Raw genomic sequence first — 24,865 nt, 5'->3', positions numbered from 1 at the left:
AAAAAGAATGAGAGTAACATTCTGCAGTGTGCTCACACCCATATGCCTTCTTGTTTTTACCCCCTCCAGAGAAAATAATTCCAAAATAATATCACTTTTCGGGTGCCAAATTATTGGGGTTTGGGTTTTTTTAAAAGAAAAATCCTAGCAATGAATAAAGCATTGCTTGGAGCAAGGTCCTACTGTGCACCGAACAATCCTTTTACTAAAACGGCATGATAATACTATGACAACAGTTGCCATGATACATGTGAGTGACTCTTCAGATACTTGCGATCACTGCATCCAAGGCTGAGCTCACATTGGTGTTTTTATCAGAAATTTGACTGTGAATTACAGTGGTGGAATGGCCGCTTGCCTCTGTCTGTGGGGTGGCGACAGTTGCAGTTCAGCCTGAGTCGTGGCAACAAATGTCCACCCAAGATCAGAGCAACCAGGGGAGAAGAAGAAGAGTTTGGATTTGATATCCCGCTTTATCACTACCCTAAGGAGTCTCAAAGCGGCTAACATTCTCCTTTCCCTTCCTCCCCCACAACAAACACTCTGTGAAGTGAGTGGGGCTGAGAGACTTCAAAGAAGTGCGACTAGCCCAAGGTCACCCAGCAGCTGCATGTGGAGGAGCAGAGATGCGAACCCAGTTCACCCGATTACTCTTAACCACTACACCACACTGGGAGGACGTCATTTCCTCCTCCTATGAACCCCAATGATTTCTGAGAGCTCGTCCACAATTCTAGCCAATCGCGGGTGAGCTTGGGGGTGTGGCTTGGTGAGTGGACTGAGTGCAACCCTTGCTCTCTGGCTTCACTCTTGTCTGCTCTCCGGTCATAAAAGTAAGCTGCGTCCTGGCATTTCTCTCAGTTAGAGCTTGGAGGGTCTAATTCGAGTGGTGGATAGGGCTTAGGGTTGGATCCTTGAGTCTGGTTAGACAGCACAGTTGGAATCCTGACAGTCCAGGAAATCAAGGTATCCCATTGAAAGCATCCACAGTGGAGGCGCTTCTGTTCACATGCCCAGAAGGGGCCTGGCAGGCCATAGCTCCACCTAGGTGATCTCAGGCAGGGTCACCCTGATTTGGTGTGTTCCATAGGGTGATCCGTTATGCCTTAGTTAACCATGACAAGATAATCAACCAGCAGTTGGGTTAGTTGATTCACGATACACACCCAATGCTTGCACCAAAACTTGTGAAATTGTTACAGTTTTGGCTTGTTTAAATCCTGTGTTTATTGCAGTCTGGGGCTCACCAGCTATGGCTCCGCTGTGCCTTGGGCCTGCAATGCACATCAGAACTGAAACATGCACTATCTGCAAGAGGCTTAACTACCATGAGAACGATGCAATGCATGATGCTAAAGGGAAGAAGTAAGCACTCCAAGAAATAAACACCAAAATGTATTCTCAATCATGTTAAGCGGCATCTGTAATTTCACCATTTTCTATGCTTGTAGTATTTGAGTTACGCCTTCGCTGGTTCCTTCATTGACTACCTTGGCCTAACTGGTGAATCACTTCCCAGCATCAGTGATCAAGAGAGCAGCTGGAGATTGTTTATTGCAGCTTCAACCTTTACAAACATACTGTGGGATGAGGAATAGTTTATGCAACCCAATTTCACAGTTGGAAATATCCTTCCTTATGCAAAATCTTATGTTATAATAAAAAAGGCTGTAACTTTTTAATGATATCATACATTCTGCATCAGCGCCTTCCAGAAATGCTAGCTTTGAGAAAATAAGATACTTGCCTGCAGAAAAAAATGTGTTTATAATCTCTTTTGTATTTTCAGAGGCAAGATTGGAGTCAGCTCATATCTGGATTATTGCAGATATGTCCAACCCCTCTGAGATATAACTGATTAGAGCCAGGATGGAGAACATCTTCCAGATGTTGTTGGACTCCAGTTTCTATCATCCTTGATCATTATGGCTGGGGCTGATGGAAGTGGAGTCCAATAACATCAGGGAGGGCCACAGACTCCTCCCCATTGGATTAGAGTGTTAGACTTGGACTGCATAGATCTGAATGTGAATCCCCTCTCAGCCATGAGCCTCATTTGGTGGTCAAGTGTCAAGTTCTTCTCCCTAACCTATCTCACAAGATGGCTGGGAGCATAAAGAGAGATATGTTTCAGACATGCTGCACTCAGAAAAGCAGAATACAATTGTGACAAATAATTAAAAGCACCTGAGTGCTTTTGAGAAGAAAGGCAAGAAGGGAAATGTGCAGCTCCAGATAAATAGCATGTACAGTATTAGGCTTAATATTATACTTAGATATAAGGACAAAAGCAATTTGTTAAATATTTCTTTAACAAATTTAAAGAATTTAAATTTAAATTTAGATTATTAATTTTGAATTCACAGACGCAACGGGCTTTGTATGGCTCCCAGTCAACATGGTGGATGTATCAAGCTGAGAGTTCCCACAAGCAGATTTGGCAGCCAGTCACTTCAAAGTTAAGCATCAAGTACCCTTGCTTTTAATAATAATAAAAAATGAATGTCTAAATTTACATGCCTAAATCCTCTGTAACTAAGAGATCTGAAACAAACATTCCTCAGTATGGAAACCACTGAATTAATTCCAATTCAGACCCCAGATCCTCCAAAGTTTGGGCCTGCTCAGTTAAGCCACTTTCTCAGCCTTCTCAACCTACTTCTTTACACCATCTGAATTTATTTGATATTGGTGGCATCAGGAACCAGAAGGGCTCTGTTAGACCCAATGTTCCAGGAACCCTTGGAAGCCCAGTTCCCATTACTTTTGACACCACACTAGGAATGTCAGGAGACCTGGAAAGTTCAGGTTCCTAGTACTTAAACATTGCTAAACTGGTGCTCTGTCCACCACCGCTGACCCTGTGGACAAATAAGAAAGTGAAGTGGGCTGTGGCAGAGAATAGGGGGGAGAAAATCGATTCAGTTTGCTTTGAAACCCAAATCAAATTGACACTTTCCTAAACAATATGAGAACAGAAACTCAGGCATCCTTTGAAATTCACACTTATCCGGATTTTGCAATGCAGTTATCCAACTAAATGCTGACAAGAATGCATATATTGGGGGAAAATGTGCATTTAAATGAATGTATCAATGAAAATGTCATTAAAAAATGCATTGTATTAGGCTTACATTGCTTGCAATAATGTCTACATTAGCCCAAACGACATACTAAAATGTGTTTATGGGGGGTGGGGGTTCATGCTAAAATGTTGAATAATTTTCATGAGGACTTTTCAAATAAAATAAATCACAAATTCCTGCAGAAATGTTGAGAATTGCATTTGAGATTGGAAAAAAATAGAACCCAAGAGAATAAAAATGTACAGATCCATCCATCTCTAATGGAGGAAGGTGGCAACAGAAGAAGTCTATTCTGTTGCACATCTGAGGTGCAAAGGAGCTGAGATTCAGAATGAGTTTGAAAACAGAATGATTTCCTTCCCATTTCAGGGATGGGAATAAATTGTTCTACCTGAGCTCATTTCAAATTGAGCAAGAGTAAGGGGAGAAACTCACCCAACATTACTTACAATTTCTTTCCTCATGCAAGTTCTGAACATTTATGTATTTATTTAAGACAGTGTATAAAAGTCTAAATGGTTTCATGCATGAAGTGCCTGCTGTGAGTGTAGGGGGAGAGGAGCTGTCTCCAAGTTTATCTTTTGTAAAACACCTATATAGCTACAGGGCTGCCTATATTATATAAAATATTATAGTAATATTTTAACAAACACCTTATAATATTCAGTGTTTAGCATACAGGGATGCAAAAACTGCAATCCTGAAATCAGTCCCTTGGGAGTCATCAAATTACAGAAGCACTTACTCCAAAAGAACTGCACTGAAGCAATAGCTGACAAAATGCAAAACGGCCGTGCTTGATTCAAATAAGAATTCTCAGTATAGCTACCATTTTTCCTCCAGGCAGGCTCAGGACAAAAGGTGCAGCAGCAGTGGCAAAATACATAAGTTTCATTACCTCAGACCACTGTTTGTCTCTTCATCAGAAGACAGTCCATTGCAGACATTTCCAAAGGAACTGCTTGGCTTCAGCTTGGTGTCCTCTTGGTCTGGGGTCGCCTCCCGTTTTTTCCTCCTACCAAAAAACTTCTTAAAAGGCTGGAATTTGCTTGCTTTTTTCTTGTCTGCAGAGAACGAGACAAATGCACATAGGAGCTTATCAACACTGCACCTCTGAGCACCCTTGGGTGAACGGAAAGGCAGTTAGTTAAGCACTTGCCAAGGAAGAATGAGGCCAAAGAGCAGTCAAAAGTCTAAGCAAACGTTGTGCTTGGAATTTAAATGTGTGCCTTCCACCTAACGCCGAGAAAGGCGCTATATATCAAAAACAAGACTGGAGGCATTAAAACTGAAGGCCCTGCACTGCAAAAGCAAAATGGAAAGCATTAAAATATCTGGCTTCAAGTTTTAAAGATTCACACTTGGGTGTCAGGACCAGACTAATATTTAGAAGGCGGAAAAGCAGGATTATATGCACCAACCAGTATGCTGCAACACTGGGTTTGACAGTAGAATTATTATTTTTGTTGCTGAAGGAATATTACCTGCAACAGATACTAAGCATCAGAGTATGGAAGGGGGAGTTGCAACTAATTTATTATTTAAATTTCCAGAGGGGTAGCCATATTAGTCTCTTGCAGCAAAAGCAAGGAAAGTATTGTGGCATCTTAGTAGGCCAGTGCGTTAGGTTTTGTCAACTAAAGGCCATTTCATCCTGAGTTGCAGGTGCATATATACGTTGGGGGAAGGGGTAAACAGCAAGGTCAGAAGGAAATTAAATTCAGAAAAGTACAGGCTGTGACCGTAACCTTATTAACAATGGCCTATCACAGAAAAACAGTAATTAGAACACAGACATCCTGGCATTGGTAAGACAATTTACACCTGTGGTTTGATAAAAAATCCATTGTGTGGATTCACAGACAGCATTGCGTCTGCCGAAATGGAATGCAGTCCGTGAAAGCTTATGCCATGATAAATTTGTCAGTCTGGAAGCTGCCACAAGGCTCATTGTTCTTAATATTTAAATAGTGATATCAGCCAGTATCACACAGATGGCTTGGCTAATGACAAGGTGGGGCAAAGATGGAAGGACTGGGCAAATATGTTGATTCAAGTATTGCTTGTTTGAGTCAAAGCTATTGCTCAGGTTTGCTTATGGGCACCTGGGAGGTAGCTTCCTCTTATCCCAAGGCAACTGCTGCCTCTCTGTGTTTATGGGCCATGATACCATTTACGCTGTAATGGCATTTTGGTAAATAAAGAACCACTCCCTAGTTAGAGAGTTGTACATTTAACTCAATTTAGACACCGGTGAGCCTAAGTTAGGGCTTGACAACTGTAGCAGCCCAGGATCTCAATTATGTCTCGGAGCACATATAAGACTGAGTCACTGGTTAAGTGCAGATGCTCAAACAAATCACATTGTTAACGTGGGAAAGTTTCCCTGCTTAAATGTGTGCAAAAGTGCAGGGATACTATGGCGAGCCTTGTAGTACACTACAGTATTCTGTAGCTGGCGTTGTTGCTTCAACCCTAATGGTTGATTAGCTCTGCACTGCTGCAGCTTTTGCTTGTTGCTTCCTGCTTTGTTTTGATGGAAGCCAATGGTTTAATCAATACCTTATCACGGTAATAAAGGTAATTCATACTGATAAAGGCATTGTTTCCAAAAGGTTAATAAAACATCCCCCACCTCCTCTTTTTGGGAGTTCTTTTAGGAAAGAGGGAAAGGGTTAGAAAGAAGATTGTGTTGCTATTAAACAGAGAAACTATTATATGTAATCACACACACAAACAAACACAAACACACCAATCACCCAACACACTGAGATGGCAACTTCAGAGTTTCTTACTCTGCGGTTTCATACATAAGTAACAACGAACTTTCTATTACAGTGCAGCAATCTGATCATCATGCAGTTAAACTGAGAACCCCTTTTGGGCTGGAGGAAGATTCCAGCCTCAAGCTTCCTCACCCCATTTCCCCGTTTCTGTCCAGTATTTCCTAGAAATGAACAGTCATTTTCTTAATATTAAAAAAGTGAGTCTAAATTTTGTTTACAAATTAAAATGCATACTTAACAGCACACACCATACTTTTCAATACTTTGAAAACTCAGGAAAACTGTGAAGGAATAAATGCTACAAAACGCGTAAACAACACCTGAAATAGAAACCATACATTTAAAATCTGAATGTGAAGAAAAAGCAGGAAGGACAAACATTTCTTTAAGATCTAGCAATGAGACTCCATAATAGCTTGGAAGAATCCCATTCTTACTCTGTAACACCTGCTGTAGATGGCCATAGAGAAGACCAATTTAGTAACCAGGTGGGAAGCCTTATCATTGGATTAGACCCTTGACTTTTACCGCATACAGTGGTGCCTCAGTTTTTGAATGTCTCCATTGACGAATGTTTCAGTTTTCAAATGCCGTAAACCCAGAAGGAAATGCTTCCGTTTTCGAACACGCTTCAGAAGTCAAACGGCTTCCGCTGAGTGTATATGTTTTTTTCAATTTTCAATATATTTTTCTCAGTTTTCTCTATTAAATTTGCAAACCACCCTTTGTGCCTCAGTTTTGAAAAGTTTTGGAACTCGAACGGTCTTCCAGAATGGATTACGTTCGAAAACCAAGGTACCACTTTATTAGAATACATGGCTACATAACTATCACACTATGGTTTCACTAATACTGACAAATGAGCGAATGTGTGTGTCTATGTTTCAGTGACGTCTTTATGACGTTTCCAGGTCATTTCCAGGTTCGGTGTGATGCGGTCACACACATATTGAAAAAGCGTTAGCCGGGGGGGGGGGGTTGCCTGTATATTCTTTTAAAATACTTGCTATTTTAGTTCTGTAATTCAAAAAAAGAAGAAAAAAAGAATAGCCCTACCAAAGAGAGAGGGAGAGAGCGCTTTATCCATAGCTGTCAACTTTTCCCTTTTCTTGCAAGGAATCCTATTCGGAATAAGGGAATTTCCCTTAAAAAAAGGGGAAAGTTGACAGCTATGCTTTATCCCATACCAATAAATTTATGCAATCTTTGTCTTGCTGGAGATAACTATTAAAGAAGCTGTCAATTTTGCATGGTGTGCTTGAAACCACTTTGTTAAGCCGGTTGTCGCTAATGGCCTGCCAAACAGGAGCTGAAGAGAATAACTCCACGGCTTTGCCAAATTTCTAATCAGATGCAGATGTGCAGTAACATTTACATCACTTGCTAGAGCATTGAAGACCGTACCACACCTTGCTATATTACTACTTGATAAAGGGTTATTAGAATTTGCCTATAAAATTCCCCCCCAAAAAAGCACTAGCAATGAGAGCAGCTACAAGTGATAGACTGAGGAGAAGAATCTGGAAAACACTGCTGCCCAGGATGATGATAATGATTGTTATTATAATTATTATTATTATTTGCCCACCAGTATCACAACTTTGCAAGAAAACAGAGCCATGAGCTATGCAGTACCACAGCACAACAGCAGCAGATGGTATTCCGGATCTGTTCTTGCGTGGGCAACATAATCTGCCTATAAATCTCATCTTATTATTGTGAGCTGCTTCGAGAAACACTATGTTATACAAATATTGTAAACAAACACGGCAACAGCCTATATTTCAATTTCTTAAGCCAATCATTTTCATTTTGCAAAGATCAAATAAATGCGATGGCAAGTACACCTAGGAAGTGTTGGGGTGCCAGAGTTTTGTGGGTGCAAAATTCAGGGTACTTCTGTGTTCAGCCCAGTTTAATCAAACATTGATTTATTCTAACTTTTACTAAATCCAAGAATTATGGGTGCCCTTGCACCTTCAAAACTCTGCCACCCCAAAACGTAACTGGTGCACTTGTGTTAAACCATATTAACTGTCAGACATAAAAATCTTTGTTTAATTAAATTCAAGAAGGAAATGGAAATAGCATGAAACTAGATATAGTATTTTTCCATTTTTCTGTCTGACCCATAATCCCATTACTAAGCAATATTACAAAATAAAGCATCTGATCTCGCAACAGATTGCAATTCCTGTGCCTCTAATACTGCATTACTCAAACACCAGGGACAAATTAATGAGAACATTACAGCTAAAATCACATTACCCTTCAAAATGACTGGCAATATTTTTTTAACCCCCCCCCCCATATAAATACATTTTTAAATACAAAATGAATTTAGAAGATTCTAAGAAGGTTCACATGTAACTTAAACCATGGATTAGGAACCCAATCACTGCATTTTTCCATCTATAAGACGCCCCCTAATTTTTGACATTCTTTTTTAGGGAAAAAACCTAGTCATACATGGAAAAATACGGTATTAACTGGCTTTTTGTTCTCCCTCTTCACTCTCCTCTGGGGTAACCAAAAGGAGAAGCTTCTGCTTATATTTTAGATTAGGGGCCTTTGGCGTCTTTCAGAGAGTCTGTTATTTAAATTTGCTTTGAGAAATGTGCAGGCTTTTGGCTCGTTTGTGGGGCGTTCCGAGGGTCGCCAGTTTTTCAAATGGGTATGTTGTGGCGATGATAACAGTTCCTTACACTTCCAATGTGTCCCTGGGCCCCAAAAAGGTTGGGGGACCCCTGTTCTACCACCCTATAAGCCTCAGCTGTGTGCCACACCCATGCCTTCAAAGAGAGATACTGTCCCCAGGAATACATCGCTTCTAAAAATATATATTTCCTGTAGAGATAACTTACCCAATGTCACCTCACAAGACTTAAAGACCAGAGAGCTGCAAAAAAAATTCAGTGGTTCCCTCACTAAGAATGAGGGGATGTCAGAAGAGGCTCAAAGTTGTCTAGGTGATATGTGGCTGAAATTCTATAAGCGCACTCAAATATTGACCAGAAAACAGGAAAAGTACCCTAGCTGTTTAATCTTCTCTATTTTGTGGATGTTACTATTGCTTCTGAAAATTATACAGATCCCTAGTGCAATTTGTTCTAGTAAACCTAATACCAACCAACACATACAATAGGAAAATAAATGGCTCACCAAGATTAAAACTGACTAACCTGAAACAATATTTGATTTATATAATTTTTACTATGTGCTTTCCACTCTCAAGCTAAGTGAATAAAAGCTCGGGGTCAAGGCCGACTTTCTATAGCCACTGAAGAACACAGGATAAAAATAATTCAATGCAAATCAAAGAGGCCTTTAGAAGCAAATTCCATGACCTAAGGCTCCTGGCCTTCACATTTGACAAGCACATTCCAGTATTTTATGCAGTGTTCAATAAGCAACATGTTTTATCAATGCTTGCCATAAGAACTATAATATCTCCCCAATATATTCCTGCATTTTCAATAACAAGTTCTGCCGTACTGCCATTTCCTCTGTCCCCATTACCTTTCACTGCCATATTTCACACCCACTCTTAGCCCTACTGTTGTCAAAAGGGAAGGGAAGAGCAAGAAATGGGTATGTGTGGGTGGTTGGGGATACAGAATTAACTTCATGAAGTCTACTCCTCTCTCTCATTCCTATATTCGCACATTTCTTTTAAATTGTCAGTCTTTCATATTTTTGCCTCATGACAACATTTGAGGAAATAATATAGCACCCTTAAAAACAACCAGTTGATTAAGCTCAGTTTTAATAATTTCATAATTTAATGATGAAAAACCATTTAATAAATGAATAAAGATAGATAGATAGATAGATAGATAGATAGATAGATAGATAGATATCTGCACATATTGCTGGGTCATGGTTTATCAAACTATGGCTTATTTGATTGTCTGAACCCAGCAAGCTAACTTTTGCTTGTTTGTTGCCAACAAAAAACAATTTGAAGCTACTGTTTGTTATTGACCTACGAACCTTGATTTATCTACAGCTTGGTGTTATGTGTGAATCCCAGATGCTTACCACTGAATCCCAGATGCTTACCAAGCAACAAATGCATAAGCAGCTGCAAAACAAGCTATAGTTAGTCTGACCATCAATGGGACCACTTGTGGTTAACCCATAGTTTTTTAAATAGATATGGCTTGGCTATATGTACAAGGCTTTCCTCCTTCTGGAGGTGAGGTGTTGTAGCGGGAGACGATTCCTGCACCACGCAGGGGGCATTCTGCCCCCTGCCCCACTCACATGGCTGGCGCGCCACACCCCCGACTGAGCACCCAACCGGGGGGGGGGGCTTGGTGGGGGCTTGGTTTGCTGCTCAAATGCAGCTGCGCCAGCCATCCTGCCCATTCATTCACCTTTTGCCTCGAGTCACCCACCCACCACTCCCTGTTAGGCTTAGCTCTTCTCATGACCTTGCTATGGACCTATGGTTGGTTTCCCAGGTTGCCCAGGGGGCCTGGTAGGAATTTTTTCCAACTGGCAAATTGGCACCGGCCTTTTGGTCCCCCCCCCCACCTCGTAGCAATTGTCACAACTTTCTTGGTATTTGGCGGTTAGGCATTGGAATGTGTTGTTGGTGTGTGGAAGGGCAAAGTGTGGCTTTCAATTTTGGGTATTCCGTTAAAGGAATCCGGCGGCCGTGGATCCTGTCCGATGCCTGTGTGGCGGGGGGCCATGGCACGACCCTCGATGACATCAGGGGAGAGCTTATAGTTGTATTAGCGTCAACAGGCTCCCCCTGCTGGTGGTTAACCCCTCTGCAGACTCATCCCTCTCCGAGTGGGTGGACTCAAATTTTTCGTGGTCCGATGCCTAAGCCAATACCTTCTCACATGCTGTAATCAATAAAGTTGTGGCCTTTTCTTGCCCATTAACCTTATACTCTGTGTCCACGTGTCTTTATTCCCCCAAGCGGGGATCGGGTCCTCGAATCACAATCAGACTGCCTGTGTGTTTTATAAATGCAAAAAAATGTTTAGTGTTGGGTAATCAAAAGTCACAGCAAATGTTTGGCTAAGTTTGATGGGAGTGGCATACCCAGAGCTGATCTAGGATAAGACGAAAACATGGTGCTGACATTAGAAAATCACTTCCCTACAGGCAGTGTAGGCTTGCGTGTTGCTTTTATGGACAGTAAATTAACTGTAGATTGTCTCCTTATGCATGATCCAACCTCCTAGTTTACTCTACCCACCCTCTGCACCCTCATCCCTTGGCTCAGACAAGGTGCAGCAGCCTTCAGCAGCACAGTCTAGCCAGAGAGCCGTGTAAGACATTAATAAAACAGCTGAATTTTCTCTGCTTATGTGTGGGAGTGTTCCAGCAGACAATATAACTGGGAGCCGGCATAGATTTTTCCTGCAGCAGTCATATGCCAGGCAGGTTCGCAATAAGTGAAAAATCCAGTTTTCAAAGGCATCCAGTTGCAACCATTTGTTTATGCAAACATTTCTGATATGCCAGCACTGAATACCAAAGATTTGTAGAGGCAGATGTAATTCTACAGCTATGAACATCTATCTTAATTGTAAATCTCTGGAAAGAGAGAGTGAATGTTAACATTTATCGCAAGCAAAAATTCCATATACAATAAAATTATAATTTTAACTGCCCTTGTTTTTCTAGCTATCAAACAACATCAGATTACTGTCAAAGAGGTTGCCAGATTTCCCACAGCATGCTGGGAAAATCCCTTTATGTTCTGAATGGCTGCATTTTCCCTCATCTCTCTTTGTACACGCAAAGCTTTTTTTTTAAAAAGAAGCCAAGAAGCCATGTAAGCAAAAGCGTTCAATAGGAAAACCTACTGAATTTAGAAATAGATTCACACAGTCATTTATTCAAAGGCAACGTTACTACAGTACTTACAGCTTAACTATGAAATATTAACTTAAGAATGGTAAAGTTGGAACTGTAATCATTTTGGTATAGATACTCTGAAACAACTTTGGTTAATATATTCATAAACGTTTATTGTTGCTTTATTTTTATGTAATAGTTGCATGTCATAGGCTTTTATTTAAACAAAGATATAGCTCAATGACACAAATAAAACAGCTTAGAGATGAAAATGAATAAAAATAAAAACTATGTTAAAAAATTAATAATGGTAAAGCAGGGCTCTTATTTTTCACGATAGTTCTACTTATTGAAAAATTGGTAAAATATCTACAGTAGCATCTCGGTTTTCGAATGCCTCAGTTTTCGAACGTTTCGGAACTCAAATGCTGAAAACTCGGAAGTGCCTCGGTTTTTGAATGTTTCAGAACTCGAATGGACTTCCAGAACACATTATGTTCAAAAACTGAGGTACCGCTGCATTGTGAACAATGTTTATATGTGAAGGGAGAACTAGCACACTGCATAATTCCATGGAGTCCCCTATTAATGGAGCTGGGCAATCATAGGTCGTGGGCACGTTTTGCTCACTGCAACGATGTTCATGGTGCACTGTTAAATTTCCCCCCATAGGAACAGGTTACAGTCATGAGTATGTAAAGGGGTGTGCTTGGGACTATTGCTATTATAGGAGCTCACTTTGTTTCCTACCTGTGGTAACCTGATATTCTAGGAAGAAGTCTCACATGCACCCCAGCCATGCCCCCAAATGGTCTCCCATTTACTTCGGCTCCTCATAGAACTCAATACAGGCCTTTGAAATCAATCAGTCACTATATCAGTGGTGGCAGCTGCCTACTGCGGCTGGTGGGGTGAAAGGCGGGAGCAGGTAGGACCAGGGGTCACAACAGCCATTTTTGTCTGTTTCTTGTCATAGTTCCTTGCCTTTGCTTTAAACAAACACAACATGCCCAGTCTTTCTGCTGCAAACACAACATGCCCAGTCTTTCTGCTGCTTCCTGAGCAGTCTCAAAAAAGGTATTTTGGCTCAGCTCCCTTGTCTCAGAATTGCAGAATTCTGGTTGACAAGAGCCCTGAATAAATTCTGGTTGGCCCAGGGACACCAAGAAATATTTTAAAGTGCTTGCAGGAGATTGGCTGAGGGCATAGGTTTAGATTCTAAAATAAACCACTTGATGCATTAGCTGTGTCCCTGTCGGCTAGGTATTAGCCAATCTCAAGGAAAGAAGGCCACTTGGTGGGTCTGAATATTCTCCCTGAATATTTTAAGATCTCTTCCTCTGAAGAGTTATGGAGGCAGGGTTAGGTCATGGCGACTGAATTTCATGCTCTTTATTCAGCTCATAGTGGTGAGGAGGAATGGAAGTTCCCCCAGAATGTCTGCTTTATATACATTATTTACACAATGGGCCACACGTGATTGGCTAATTCCGGGATTCTCCTGTAGGCCAATCGTATTGCGGATTCACTTCCACCTGGAGTGGATTGGGTGGCTCCTGAGGACCAATCAGACTGCTGCATTCTGAATCCTATTGTTCTAGGACCAATCAGACTCTGCATTTTGGATCCTATTCAACTCAGTACATAACAGCAACGCAGGCTCCAAGAAGGAAGACAGGCAGAGAATGCATAATTACAATGTGGGAGAGGGTGAAAGGAAGAGTTGGTCTCAAGTTCTGAGCTTAAAGGGCAGGGGCAGATCTTGATAATATGCTGCTCTGTGCGAGGTCATTTGATGCCCTCCCTCCAGCCCAAATGGCACTGGCTTAAGCCAGGGTTTGGGAAGGAGGCATGAGGCTCTGGCAGCATCTTAGAGCCCTCTTCTAGGACCCTGTCTGAGCCCCCATGTCTCCTTCTCAAAGTTGGGTAAGTGGACTTTGGGAAGGTGCCCTCCTTGACTGAGTGCCCAGTGCAGCCACGCTGCTTGTACGGCCCTAAATCCACCTCTGTAAAGGGGAACTGTGGGGTTGGGGGAGGCTGCTGTTGCTGTTCCTTTTGCTCTTATGAGCCAACCACCCATTTGCCCACCCAGTGGTGTAGCGTGGGGGGTGCAGGGGGGCCCGGCCGCACCAGGCGCAACTTCTGGGGGTTAGGGTTAGGGGGCGCAAATCCACGGGTTAGGGGGCGCAAATTACTTGCCTTGCCCCGGGTGCTGACAACCCACGCTACGCCACTGTGCCCACCTTGTGTATGAAAGGAGAATATAGGGGGCTTTTGTGTGTGTTTTTAAAGCAAACAATGTCTTGCCTATTTAAAAAAAACAAGCGACCAGGAGTGTTGCACAGAAACCACACAGAATGCAAAAAGAAAAGAAGCTTGTTCTTAAAAGATTCATTACAGTTTATTGTGTTTCGTCTTGTTCAGGAAATATCCTACAAAGAATTTTAAAAAAATGGAAAGTCACAGACTACAGACATACGACAGTTGTGTACAGTATTATTTAAAATGCTCAAAACACTGGAAAGATAAGTGTTTTGAAAAGGAAAGAAATTCTAGCCAGCATTTAAAAACAGTATGTTAATAGGAAAGCATTTCAAAACTCTCAATTACAGCGAAAAAGTCAGTACTTCTCATGGTGCTGGATAGAAAACAGCTATTTCATGGACACTGAAAGTTTGAGGTATTTGTTGCACTAAGTTTTGAAATGGTAACTTATTAAAGTTTACTTAATGTTTTTTTTAGATGTGGACACACCTAGCTTTGCTCCAGCCTCTCCTCTAACCCATTACGAGCTGCCCAAGGGCAGAGGCGATGGGGAGGCGATCGAGAGGCAGAGGGATGCTCCCTTGCAGCTGGGGCAGCTGTCGTTCAGGATAAGCACCGACTCAGCCTCCTCCCTGAGCTCTGGAGCTGGCCAGGAAAATAGGGACATTCCGGGATCAAATCAGGAGCAAGGATGGCTTTCATCATTCTGGGACTGTCCCTGGAAAAATCAAGACACTTCCAGGGCGTGAAATGCGTACTCCATCTATATCAGTGGCTATCGAAAGCAGTCAGACATAAATCAAAACCTGCAATCACACCATCTCCACTTACGTTTGGAGAATTTGGGATACTTCACAGCAGCTAGTACTGTAATGAGTCATTCATATATCTTAAAAGCGGAAAGCAAGCCGGCGTCGCTGCCTATGGTGCCTCAAAAGAACTTTCTTTAGCTACCGTACAAAGAAGAGAGCTTTAAGGACGTTCACCCGCTTGACAAATGTGAATCTTTTCCTTTGTATTCCACTAACACCCAGTACTCCCACGCACACTGACAAAGCAAACGCTTCTTTATTATTCAGGTCTGCGGTGCAAGAAGCCAAATGATCATTTAATTTACAGTTCTGAAGAAGAGAGTAGTTAAGTACTCCAACGCGTTCAGATGTCTTTAAGAAAAAAAGGAAAGAAAAAATATCTCTCTCCCTGGGCAGCATTCCTGAAGATTGTGGGCACAAGTTGCCTGCTATTAATGGGCAGTTGATATCAGAGGCCCTATTGTATTGCTCGCTTGTATCAAGTGTGCCATGGTAACAAGTAGGCCTCAAAAACACATTAACCTGGGAGGATGTGAACTGAAGACAGACTTTGACTTGGTGCTAACATAGCATGGAATGAACTAGCAGGCAGATCAGATTTGCTTTGCTTGCCAGGCGAATGGGAGTGGCTTTGGACGTTACTGAACGGGAAGTTGAGTGGGGGTGTGTGTTATGTATTGAATTGAATAGGATCCAAAATGCAGAAGTCAGATTGATCCTAGAACAATAGGATTCAGATTGCAGTGGACTGATTGGTCCTAGAACAATAGGATCCAGAATGCAGCAGTCTGATTGGTCCACAGGAGCCACCCAATCCAGCTCCAGGTGGAAGTGAATCCGCAACCTGATTGGCCTACAGGAGAATCCCGGAATTAGCCAATCACGTGGGGCCCATTGTGTAAATAATGTCTATAAAGCAGACATTCCGGGGGAAATTCCATTCCTCCTCACCACTATGAGCTGAATAAAGAGCATGAAATCCACTCTCGACTCCAAGTATATTTCAGGGCATAAGGCAAAGGGGGCTGGCACCATACATGCAGAAGTTGCACAGTTCAGTCCCCAACATCTGCAGGCAAAATAAACTCAGGTCTGGGTTGGCAACCAACAAATATTTTGCCTGGCTACTGGCATTTTTGCTTCTTTGTATCAGGCATTGTGGCGTGGGGATGTCTCCTGATTCATCTAAATCTGCCAGGCTCCAATCTCCAAATCGCCAAAAGCCAACAGGCGCCAGTCTCTGACCTGCAAAAACTCGCCTCCAGTTCCAACTACTGAATGGATTTTTTATATATAAAAAAAATGATAATGACAACAGTAACAATACCTTCATCTAGAGCAGGCATGGGGAACTGGATTCCCAGGTGGTGGGCTGAATCCAGACCTCTCCTATCCCCTGCAGCCCACTGTATTTTAGGGAGGAGGGTGCACCCACCTGTCAGCCACATATAAAAGTGCAGCACCCAAAATGGCCGTTGCAATCTTGCTCAAAAAAGTGGGATGTCCCATTTTCTCCCAGGACACTTGGCGGGTATGAAAACATGGGGGAAGTGGGGAGAAGGGAAAATGACGCACACCACCTTGAGCTTCTTAGAGGGAAAAGGTGAGGCAGGAATATAAATAAAGAAAAATAAGATGCACACAGTCACGAAATTAAAAGACGCCTGCTTCCTGGGAGAAAAGCAATGACAAACCTAGACAGCATCCTAAAAAGCAGAGACATCACCTTGCCGACAAAGGCCCGTCTAGTTAAAGCTATGGTTTTCCCAGTAGTGATGTATGGAAGTGAGAGCTGGACCGTAAAGAAGGATGATCACCAAAGAATTGATGCTTTTGAATTATGGTGCTGGAGGAGACTCTTGAGAATCCCATGGACTGCAAGAAGATCAAACCTATCCATTCTGAAGGAAATCAGCCCTGAGTGCTCACTGGAAGGACAGATTGTGAAGCTGAGGCTCCAATACTTTGGCCACCTCATGAGAAGACTCCCTGGAAAAGACCCTGATGTTGGGAAAGATGCACAAGGAGAAGGGGACGACAGAGGACGAGATGGTTGGACAGTGTTCTCGAAGCTACCAGCATGAGTTTGACCAAACTGCAGGAGGCAGTGGAAGACAGGAGTGCCTGGCGTGCTCTGGTCCATGGGGTCACAAAGAGTCAGACATGAACAAATGACTAAACAACAACAACAACAAGATGCACACTTGCTACTGCCATCAGCAGGCACAGCCAAACACTTCTGTCTCCCTGGCTGGGGAAGCAAGCTGTGTTGGAGGCAGGCAGACAGGGCAAAGCACTGCCCCAGCTACCTCCTCAGAGGCTCTAGCTGTGCACCATTCTAATTTTTAAAATTGCTAACCCCAGGGTGAGTGTAGTAGTGAGCTATGTCAATCAGACCACAGTTGGGGGGGGGTCACAGAGCCAATGAGAGCACCGGTGTAGCAAGGAGTGGGCCAAGCACCCTCGCAGCCTGGCCCCTTACTGTTCTCACTGGTCCTGCAATCCCAAAATGCCTAATAAATACTGTATAAGCAAACAAGAAAGCAAACAAAGAAGGCTGCACCAAGGGCTCATCCGGATTTGGCCAGCAGTATTTCTTGTCACATGCAGGAAGGAGAATTTGTCCTTCTCCCCTCCCAAGCAGACGAAACTTGTCCCCTTTGACCATAGAACGAAATGAACATTATTCAAAAATGAAATAGAAAACAGACCCATCCAAATGCAGACATCACTTCTGGGAGTGCTTCAGGCTACATTGAAAGCTGCCCTGCCTCTGAGCAGTTGTTCTGTCATAAAAGAAAAAAGCACAGAGGCAGGGGAGAGTCAAGAAAAGCCCTAGGTATTTGTGTGCTACGCGTGTCCATTGTTACATTCTGTGTGCTTTCTCGAGAACACCAAAACCTACAAAACACATTGGTTGGGCTAGTGGGCAGACTGCTTAAGGTTATCTCCAAGAGATTTTTGTATCTGTTTTATTTATATCATTTGCTTAAAAAAAATTATACCGCTTAATAAAAAAAAATCTATAAGCTGCTTCCATAAAAGCAACAAGAACGCAACAACATTAAATAAAGGTTTCCTAAAAACTAGAATAGAACAAAACAATATATATCACAATTAAAAGCGGGCAGCGTACAGAACAAGATTCCTTGATTTGATGCTCCTGGCAAAAACAAAACAAAAAAGCAACATTTTTATCATCCTCGGAATGTGGCAAAAAAGTCATTTAATTCCATGAGTGCTCAATATTTCAGTTTAACACACACCCCCAGAGCATTGTGTCCAATCTGGACATAGAAGAATCATGCTGAAAAAAACAGAGCCTGTCTAGAAGAGGGTGACCAGAATGGTGAGGATCTGGAAACCTATGAGGAAAGGTTAAAGGAGACATGTTTGCTCGGCAGGGAGAAGAGAATCATAGAATTGTTGAGTTGGGAGGGACGCTCAAGGTCATCTAATCCAACCCTCTGCAAAGCAGGACTCTCAATGTGCAGCCCCCCACCCAATTTGAAACCATGCCGGACCCTGCTTAGCACTGCGAATGTGCTAGACCAAGGGTTGTCACACCGAAAATAGAGCAGATTTCTCCTCTCTTGCTCCAGAGGACACAACTTGAACCAATGGATGGAAATTGTAGGGAAGAAGATTTCATCTAAACAGTAAGACACGCTTCCTAACAGCAGGAGACAGCTTTGCAAAAAGGGTTGGCTCTCCTTCACATGAAGTATTTAATCAGAGACTGACAGCCATCTGCCAGGGATTCTGAAATCGTATCCTGCACTGTAGAAGCTGCACTTAGTACCTAGTGTGGATTAAATGGGCTCCAAGATACCTTCCAACTCTGTGATTCTGTGAAAACTCATTGTGGAATATATTGCATGGGTTCATTCGATAGGATCTGAATTAAATCAATTACCTCCTCTGCTGGTGATTTTTCAGGTATGTAAAAAATAATAATATTGCAATCAATGCTTTGCCAAGAGATGCTACCGCATTAGGTTTGTGTATCAGCATGTTCATCTGTTAAGAAATGCTGCCTTCCTTTGCTATGTCTCTTAGGCGATAATCACTTACCCGGGAGTAAACCTCATTGAACTCAGTAGGATTTGTAGTGTTCAAGAGTATTGGTTAGTAATTTTTACTGTTAAAAAATGATAGTACCCAACAATTATAAAGGAGTCTACTAACACATGATTACTTGCAGAAGTCAAAGGCATATCAAGACTTCTCAGTTTGTTGCGGCATAATGGGTATGAAAGAACTGCCACCAATTTGGTAATCTAGTATCAGCACAGATAAAAAAAATTGTAGCCAACTGTGCAGTCCCAAATCCATCTGGTATACCATTAAATTCCTTTCCCAATCCTGCAGCATTCAGGATCGAAAACATGGAAATGGAAATGAAACTATTTGTTATCTACCAGTTGCAAATCTGAATGCCAGTCAAAACAGGTTCCTAAATTCTACAACCACAGTTGATAATAACAGAAGTTACCAGCAAAAAAACAAACAGCAGCATAATGGGAAACAAATTGATCCTATTACTGCTGCAGCTGAATCAGAGTCTAATTTGCACACATGCTTATGAAAAAGCGTTGTGAGCGTGGCATGAAAAGCAACAGCATCCTCAGGTTTGCAGATATGAAACACAGCAAGTTATACATTCATCAATCATTTTGCAAGAGAAATCAAACCTAAGCTACAAATCGCCAGCATTATAGCAACATGCTATTTTTTAAAAAGCAGCACGCTTCTGAATCAGAGATCACTGTGTGCTTCATAATTCACAAGAAAGGCATTTTACTTACAAGGCTTCTTAAGCAAATTGATCATTTTGAACGGCAGGTGAGAGGCAGAAGCAGAGAGCCTTTCCTGCTTTGATCCCCTTCAAAGGAAAAACTGAAACTATGAGATCACGGATGGGAAAATTTATCCCAAAATTGGTTAAAGAATATTTAAAAGCAAATGAAGTTTGTGTGGGCACAGCCTGGTGGTTCAAGTTGAAAATACATGGGCTATATTTGGATTTCAGAAAAAAAGAAACGCCCACAGATGTCTTTGGAAAGTAAAGAAGCCTCTAGCAGGAATTGTTCCTACTCAGTAAAAGTCAGCAAGGCAGGGCTCAAATTATATAACAGAAGGAAATGGGGGGGGGGGACCTTAACAAAATGCACAAGCCCCAACTTCAAACCTCCTCCCCAGTTTAATCAAGTCATGACAACTCTTGTTGTTGTTGTTTAGTCGTTTAGTCGTGTCCGACTCTTCGTGACCCCATGGACCAGAGCACGCCAGGCACTTCTGTCCTCCACTGACAACTCCACTGACAACTCTATGGACTTCTAAAAAAACAGTAGCTTAAGGGACCACCAGAAAAAGATTGGGTTGGAGATCTTTTGCCTCCCCACTAATTCAAGCACTACAGAAAGATTTAGCATAGGAATAATGAGCTTGGGCCCCACAGCTACCTCAAATATTGTAAAATATATCCCATTCACTTGCGTGATGACTGAGCCTCACCACATCAGAGCGAAAACATATGTTCCTTGATAATTATGGGCTGATTGCATAGGCTGGAACTAAACTGTTAAGGAACAGAAAGAAGGTGGCTGCTGAAAATAGAAGCCCAGTTTTGTGGTACCTTTTCCTCAAGAATGTATAGTACTATTTACCTCATATCCTGACATCAGCCAGTGGCATGGAGCAGGAACAGAGGGAGATTCAGCAAAATGATATCAAGGCATGAGGTAAATTGGAGAAAGGTGGACTTAACATGCCAGCACTTGGAACTGAGCTTGAGAATGAACTGGTGACTAATATAGTAGATTCAAAACTGACTTAATAGTTGCCATCCAGCTGGTCCAAGCCAATGATCATGAAGCAGTATATATTCTGCTAACGACAGTTTCTGATCATTCCTCTGAGGCAGTCCCTACATACAGCACTGAGGACCGTGGTGAGGCCATTTCTGTCCCGGTGGGATTGCAGTTAGCACATTAGCCTCAGCTAGTAAGAAGTACCTGGGAGCCTCAGAGGCCATTTGTCTCTTCAAAGAAAACGGCAGATCTAAGTTACAACGTCTGATATTTCAGGGAGAGCATCGCCCAGCCCACAACAAGCTCAACATCACCGCCAAGTCCAGATGAGTCACTCCTCACCACACCCCCGTCTTATCTTGATTGGGTTAGTTACTGACCACAGCCCTATTCAAGTATTAGGGCTGATTAGGGAATGTCAACATGAGCAGGAGGTGGGGATACGCTTCGACTCCATCCCTCAAAGCCCTCATGTGAACGAGCCTCCACTCCTGACTTCCCCATATTGAGTGGGAAGCTCTGAAGAGGCGTCAAAGGCTTTTCAACTGCACACCCTGAGAAGCCTCCACACACAATCAGGAACTCTGCCTTATCAGGGCTCCTGAGAACCACACAGGTCTTTAGCCTCCTTCTGACCCCACCGGAAGTGGAGTATACAGGGTCCAGTATACAGCGATACTGGGGTGGCGGCATCAGAATGCATGCATCTCATGGTCTCTCTTCCTGTTTACATCCCCTACTCAGGCTGGGCTAGAATTTCAGGACTGCTACAGCTTTAGCCAAGTTTGATGAAATGGTTAAATAGAGCAGGGTTCCATCGGCTTAACACTTTGCCCCTAAATCCCTGGAAAACATTCCTTGACATACTAATATAGACAGACTTGTTAAAATAGCAGGAGCATCTACTGCCCATCAATGCCCATTAAAAAGCTTACATAATTAGCTGCCAAGCTATACAAAAGCCTAGAGAAAAAGATGGCCAAGACGTCACAATAGAGCATGTCTGCGCTCTCTGACAATGTGTAATTAAGGGCAGTTTCCTTGTCCATTCTCTAGCTGTGTCTTTTATATAGGAATAGGGGGAAAGTAACAACTCTTAGCATGACCTTTGGGGAAATGCATTAGCAGCACTGACACCAATTTCACATTTTATTTCAATTGCCTGCTTCAAGGCGAGCAATAGCCTCTGGGCCTGCTAAGAGCTTCTTTAACTAAAATCTAGATATAAATCTTTCATGGTCACTTTATCAGGGCTTATGAAGCTGTTTTCTTCTCTTCTTTCAAATATGCATTATGCTCAACCTTAGACAATGGGGTAAGAGAGTTTGAATTGATGCCAGAGTTAGACCTTGAACTCAAGACAACGTGCCGGTTCAGCAAATACACACCCTGGTGGGGGGGGGGGGAGAAGTGAGCTCCAGATGCCTGTCAGCGCAGATGAATGTTAACAAAATGTAAATCAACCAAAATTAGCAAAAGGTTGCAAAAATTGCCCTATTAGAAACAAAGCATCAAAACGTCCAACAGTTACACGAAGGGCTGAATGTGTTGTCTGTCAAAAGAACAGTGGTACCTTGGGTTACAAACACCTCAGGTTACAAACGCTTTGGGTTACAAACTCCACTAACCCGGAAGTAGTACCTTGGGTTGAGAACTTTGCCTCAGGATGAGAACGGAAATCGTGTGCCGGGGGCACAGTGGCCCCATTAGCGAAAGCGCGCCTCAGGTTAAGAACAGTTTCGGGTTAAGAACAGACCTCCGGAACGAATTAAGTCTGTAACCCAAGGTACCACTGTAGTAGGACTGGTTCCAGTGAGAGCACACCACCCACGTTCTCCTAAAATCTTTAATCCACCTCTCCTATTGCTTTCTCAAGTACCACAAGAGCAGTAGGGAAGATCGACTGGGGATTGCAAGTTCTAGAGCCGTGGTTCGCAACGTGGCACACACCCCACGGGGGGCAATTCAAGAATGAATTATTAACACTGTTGAGTTATTAGAATGAGTTATTAAGCCTTTTAGGCTTCCTCCACATGAATAGGAGTTCACTTTTTGAATAATAAGAATTATATGTCACGGGGGCAGGGCATCAGGATTTTAGAGATGCTTAGGTGGGGCATGGCCAAAAAAAGGTTGGGAACCACTGTTCTAGAACTTCATTTGGTGGGCCACCTCAGCCTGTCCCACACATTTGTGCTAGCCATGGGAAATAGCAAAGGATTATTATGTTTAATCATAAGATAGTTATTTATTCATTTAGGTATCAAATTGAAATTTTATCAATAGGTTATTATTACAGCTGGGCGACTTATCAATTTATTGTCTGAAACTGGTATGACGTACAGATCGCAATACAGGTTGCAGACTTTTTGAGCTGGCAATATACATCGCTGCTCCCCAACCACTGCCACCACAGCACATTTTACTCCCAATCTCTTTCCTCCAGAGTGATCCAGCTCCGAGGGCCTTCTGGCGGTTCACTCACTGTGAGAAGTGAGGTTACAGGGAACCAGGCAGAGGGCCTTCTCAGTAGTCGTGGAACGCCCTCCCGTCAGATGTCACAGAAAAAACAACTATCTGACTTTTAGAAAACATCTGATGGCAGCCCTGCTCAGGGACATTTTTAATGTTTGATGTCGTATTGTGTTTTAATTTGTTGGAAGCCACCCAGAGTGGCTGGGGAAGCCCAGTCAGATGGGCGGCATATAAATAAATTATCATTATCATTATTATTATTATTATTATTATTATTATTATTATTATTATTATTATTATTTATTAGGTAGCTCATTCATAAGTCAGGAGGAACCTGTGCAATCATTTAAACAGTATTCCAGCAGTTCCCATGCAATTATGGTAACTTCATAAGGACTCCACACTGATAATTGAAGGTGTTTGTCTGAGCTTGCTAGTGGAGAGAGCAGTCTCTGCTGCTAATGCTCATCCTTGCATTTCAGCAATGATATAACTCTTAAGTATTCATATTTTACTCAAAAAGAGACCTGCTGGCACCTTGCCTTTCTTGTCTAATTAAAGTTGGAGATCCTTTAAGCTCCTTCCAGTATTGTTTTTTCTCATACGTATCTGCTGACAGGTAAATTCCACTGCCACTTTTCATGGATTGGGTGGTTAAAAAAACATTCATGCACAGCCAGAGAGATAAAAACTGCAAACTGAAAGAAGTGTAAAACACCGTTGTAAGGGGTGGGAGAAAGGCAATGAATTTAGTGAGGTCACACAGCACGCTTCAACACACAATGAAATTATTCTCTTCAGCTGAATAATTTCATGTCAGTACACTGCACCAATAGTCACAGCAAAAACAAACAAAATCCACGCTATTTGCAATTATAAAGAGACAGAACCATCACAATGCTATCTGCAACCATTAGTTCTCTTTATGCTTCCACTTTCTCCAGTTCCAACCCAACTATTGGGCCAATGGAACATCTGCCCCAAGCACAGCTTGTGACCCAGTGACCAACGGACAAGTACTGATTGCCCCTGTACTACCCTATGACCTCTTAGAAGTGTAGATATGAGCGAATTTATAATAAAGACCAGTGAAAAAATAACCAGGTTCAGTCTTTTATTCTGTCTCCAGTTATGGAGTCAGCTTTGGGGAAAGTTATGAGGACAAAATGTCATATAACATTTCCCTGTGCGAAAAGGCTAAAGTGATTGGGCCTTGTCAGTTGGGTGAGGGGATTGTCTCAGGGGAGACTTGACAACATGTTTATAAATTAATGCATGGGGAAAACAGAGAGGAAGCTTTTCTCCCCCTCTCAAAAAAACTAGAATTTGGAGCAGCCTTACCCCTCACAGAGCTACAATTCTCAGCATCCAGGACACAGCTAAAGCAGTTTGCAAACTTCTTCAGGTGGGGAATGTGCTTTGAATGTGCTTTAAATATATGATGCGTAGGCAGCCACAATCAAATGTATGGCCAGTGGCGTAGCGTGGGGGGGTGCAGGGGGGGCCAGCCGCACCGGGCGCAACATCTGGGGGTTAGGGTTAGGGGGCGCAAATTACTTGCCTTGCTCCGGGTGCTGACAAGCCACGCTACGCCGCTGTGTATGGCTTTCTCCACTATGAGATGAAGTGATGCCTTCAAAGGAGAATTAGACCCATTCATGTTGAATAGACCCATCAGTGAGGAACAGTTGAGAGAATTGGGTATGTTTAGCCTGGAAAAGTGGAGACTGAGAGGAGATAGCCACCTTTGAATATCAAAAGGGCTGTCGAATGGAGGATGGAGCTCTGCTCTGGAGGGTAGGACC

At 42.5% G+C, this 24,865-nt stretch overlaps 1 protein-coding gene across 5 annotated transcripts in view; it reads right to left on the bottom strand.

The window, feature by feature from the left end:
* Nucleotides 1-24,865, bottom strand: part of CRACD (capping protein inhibiting regulator of actin dynamics) — a 116,551-nt gene that overhangs the window by 43,919 nt on the left and 47,767 nt on the right. For 4 of the 5 annotated variants that reach the window (XM_083459730.1, XM_083459731.1, XM_083459729.1 and 1 more), the window contains one exon: nucleotides 3,985-4,150. Coding sequence is in view for 1 of the 5 variants with exons in the window: in XM_083459728.1 (XP_083315854.1) it covers nucleotides 3,985-4,150; nucleotides 19,581-19,605 (191 nt within the window). In the remaining 4 variants the exon portion in view is untranslated. Of the gene's footprint in view, nucleotides 1-3,984; nucleotides 4,151-19,580; nucleotides 19,708-24,865 lie in introns of those variants that run through there. The other variant, XM_083459728.1, reaches the window with a different exon arrangement.

The sequence above is a fragment of the Podarcis liolepis genome, assembly GCF_965112155.1.
Source record: "Podarcis liolepis genome assembly, chromosome: 9".
NCBI lineage: Eukaryota > Metazoa > Chordata > Lepidosauria > Squamata > Lacertidae > Podarcis > Podarcis liolepis.
This window is presented reverse-complemented; position numbering and strand designations above follow the sequence as displayed.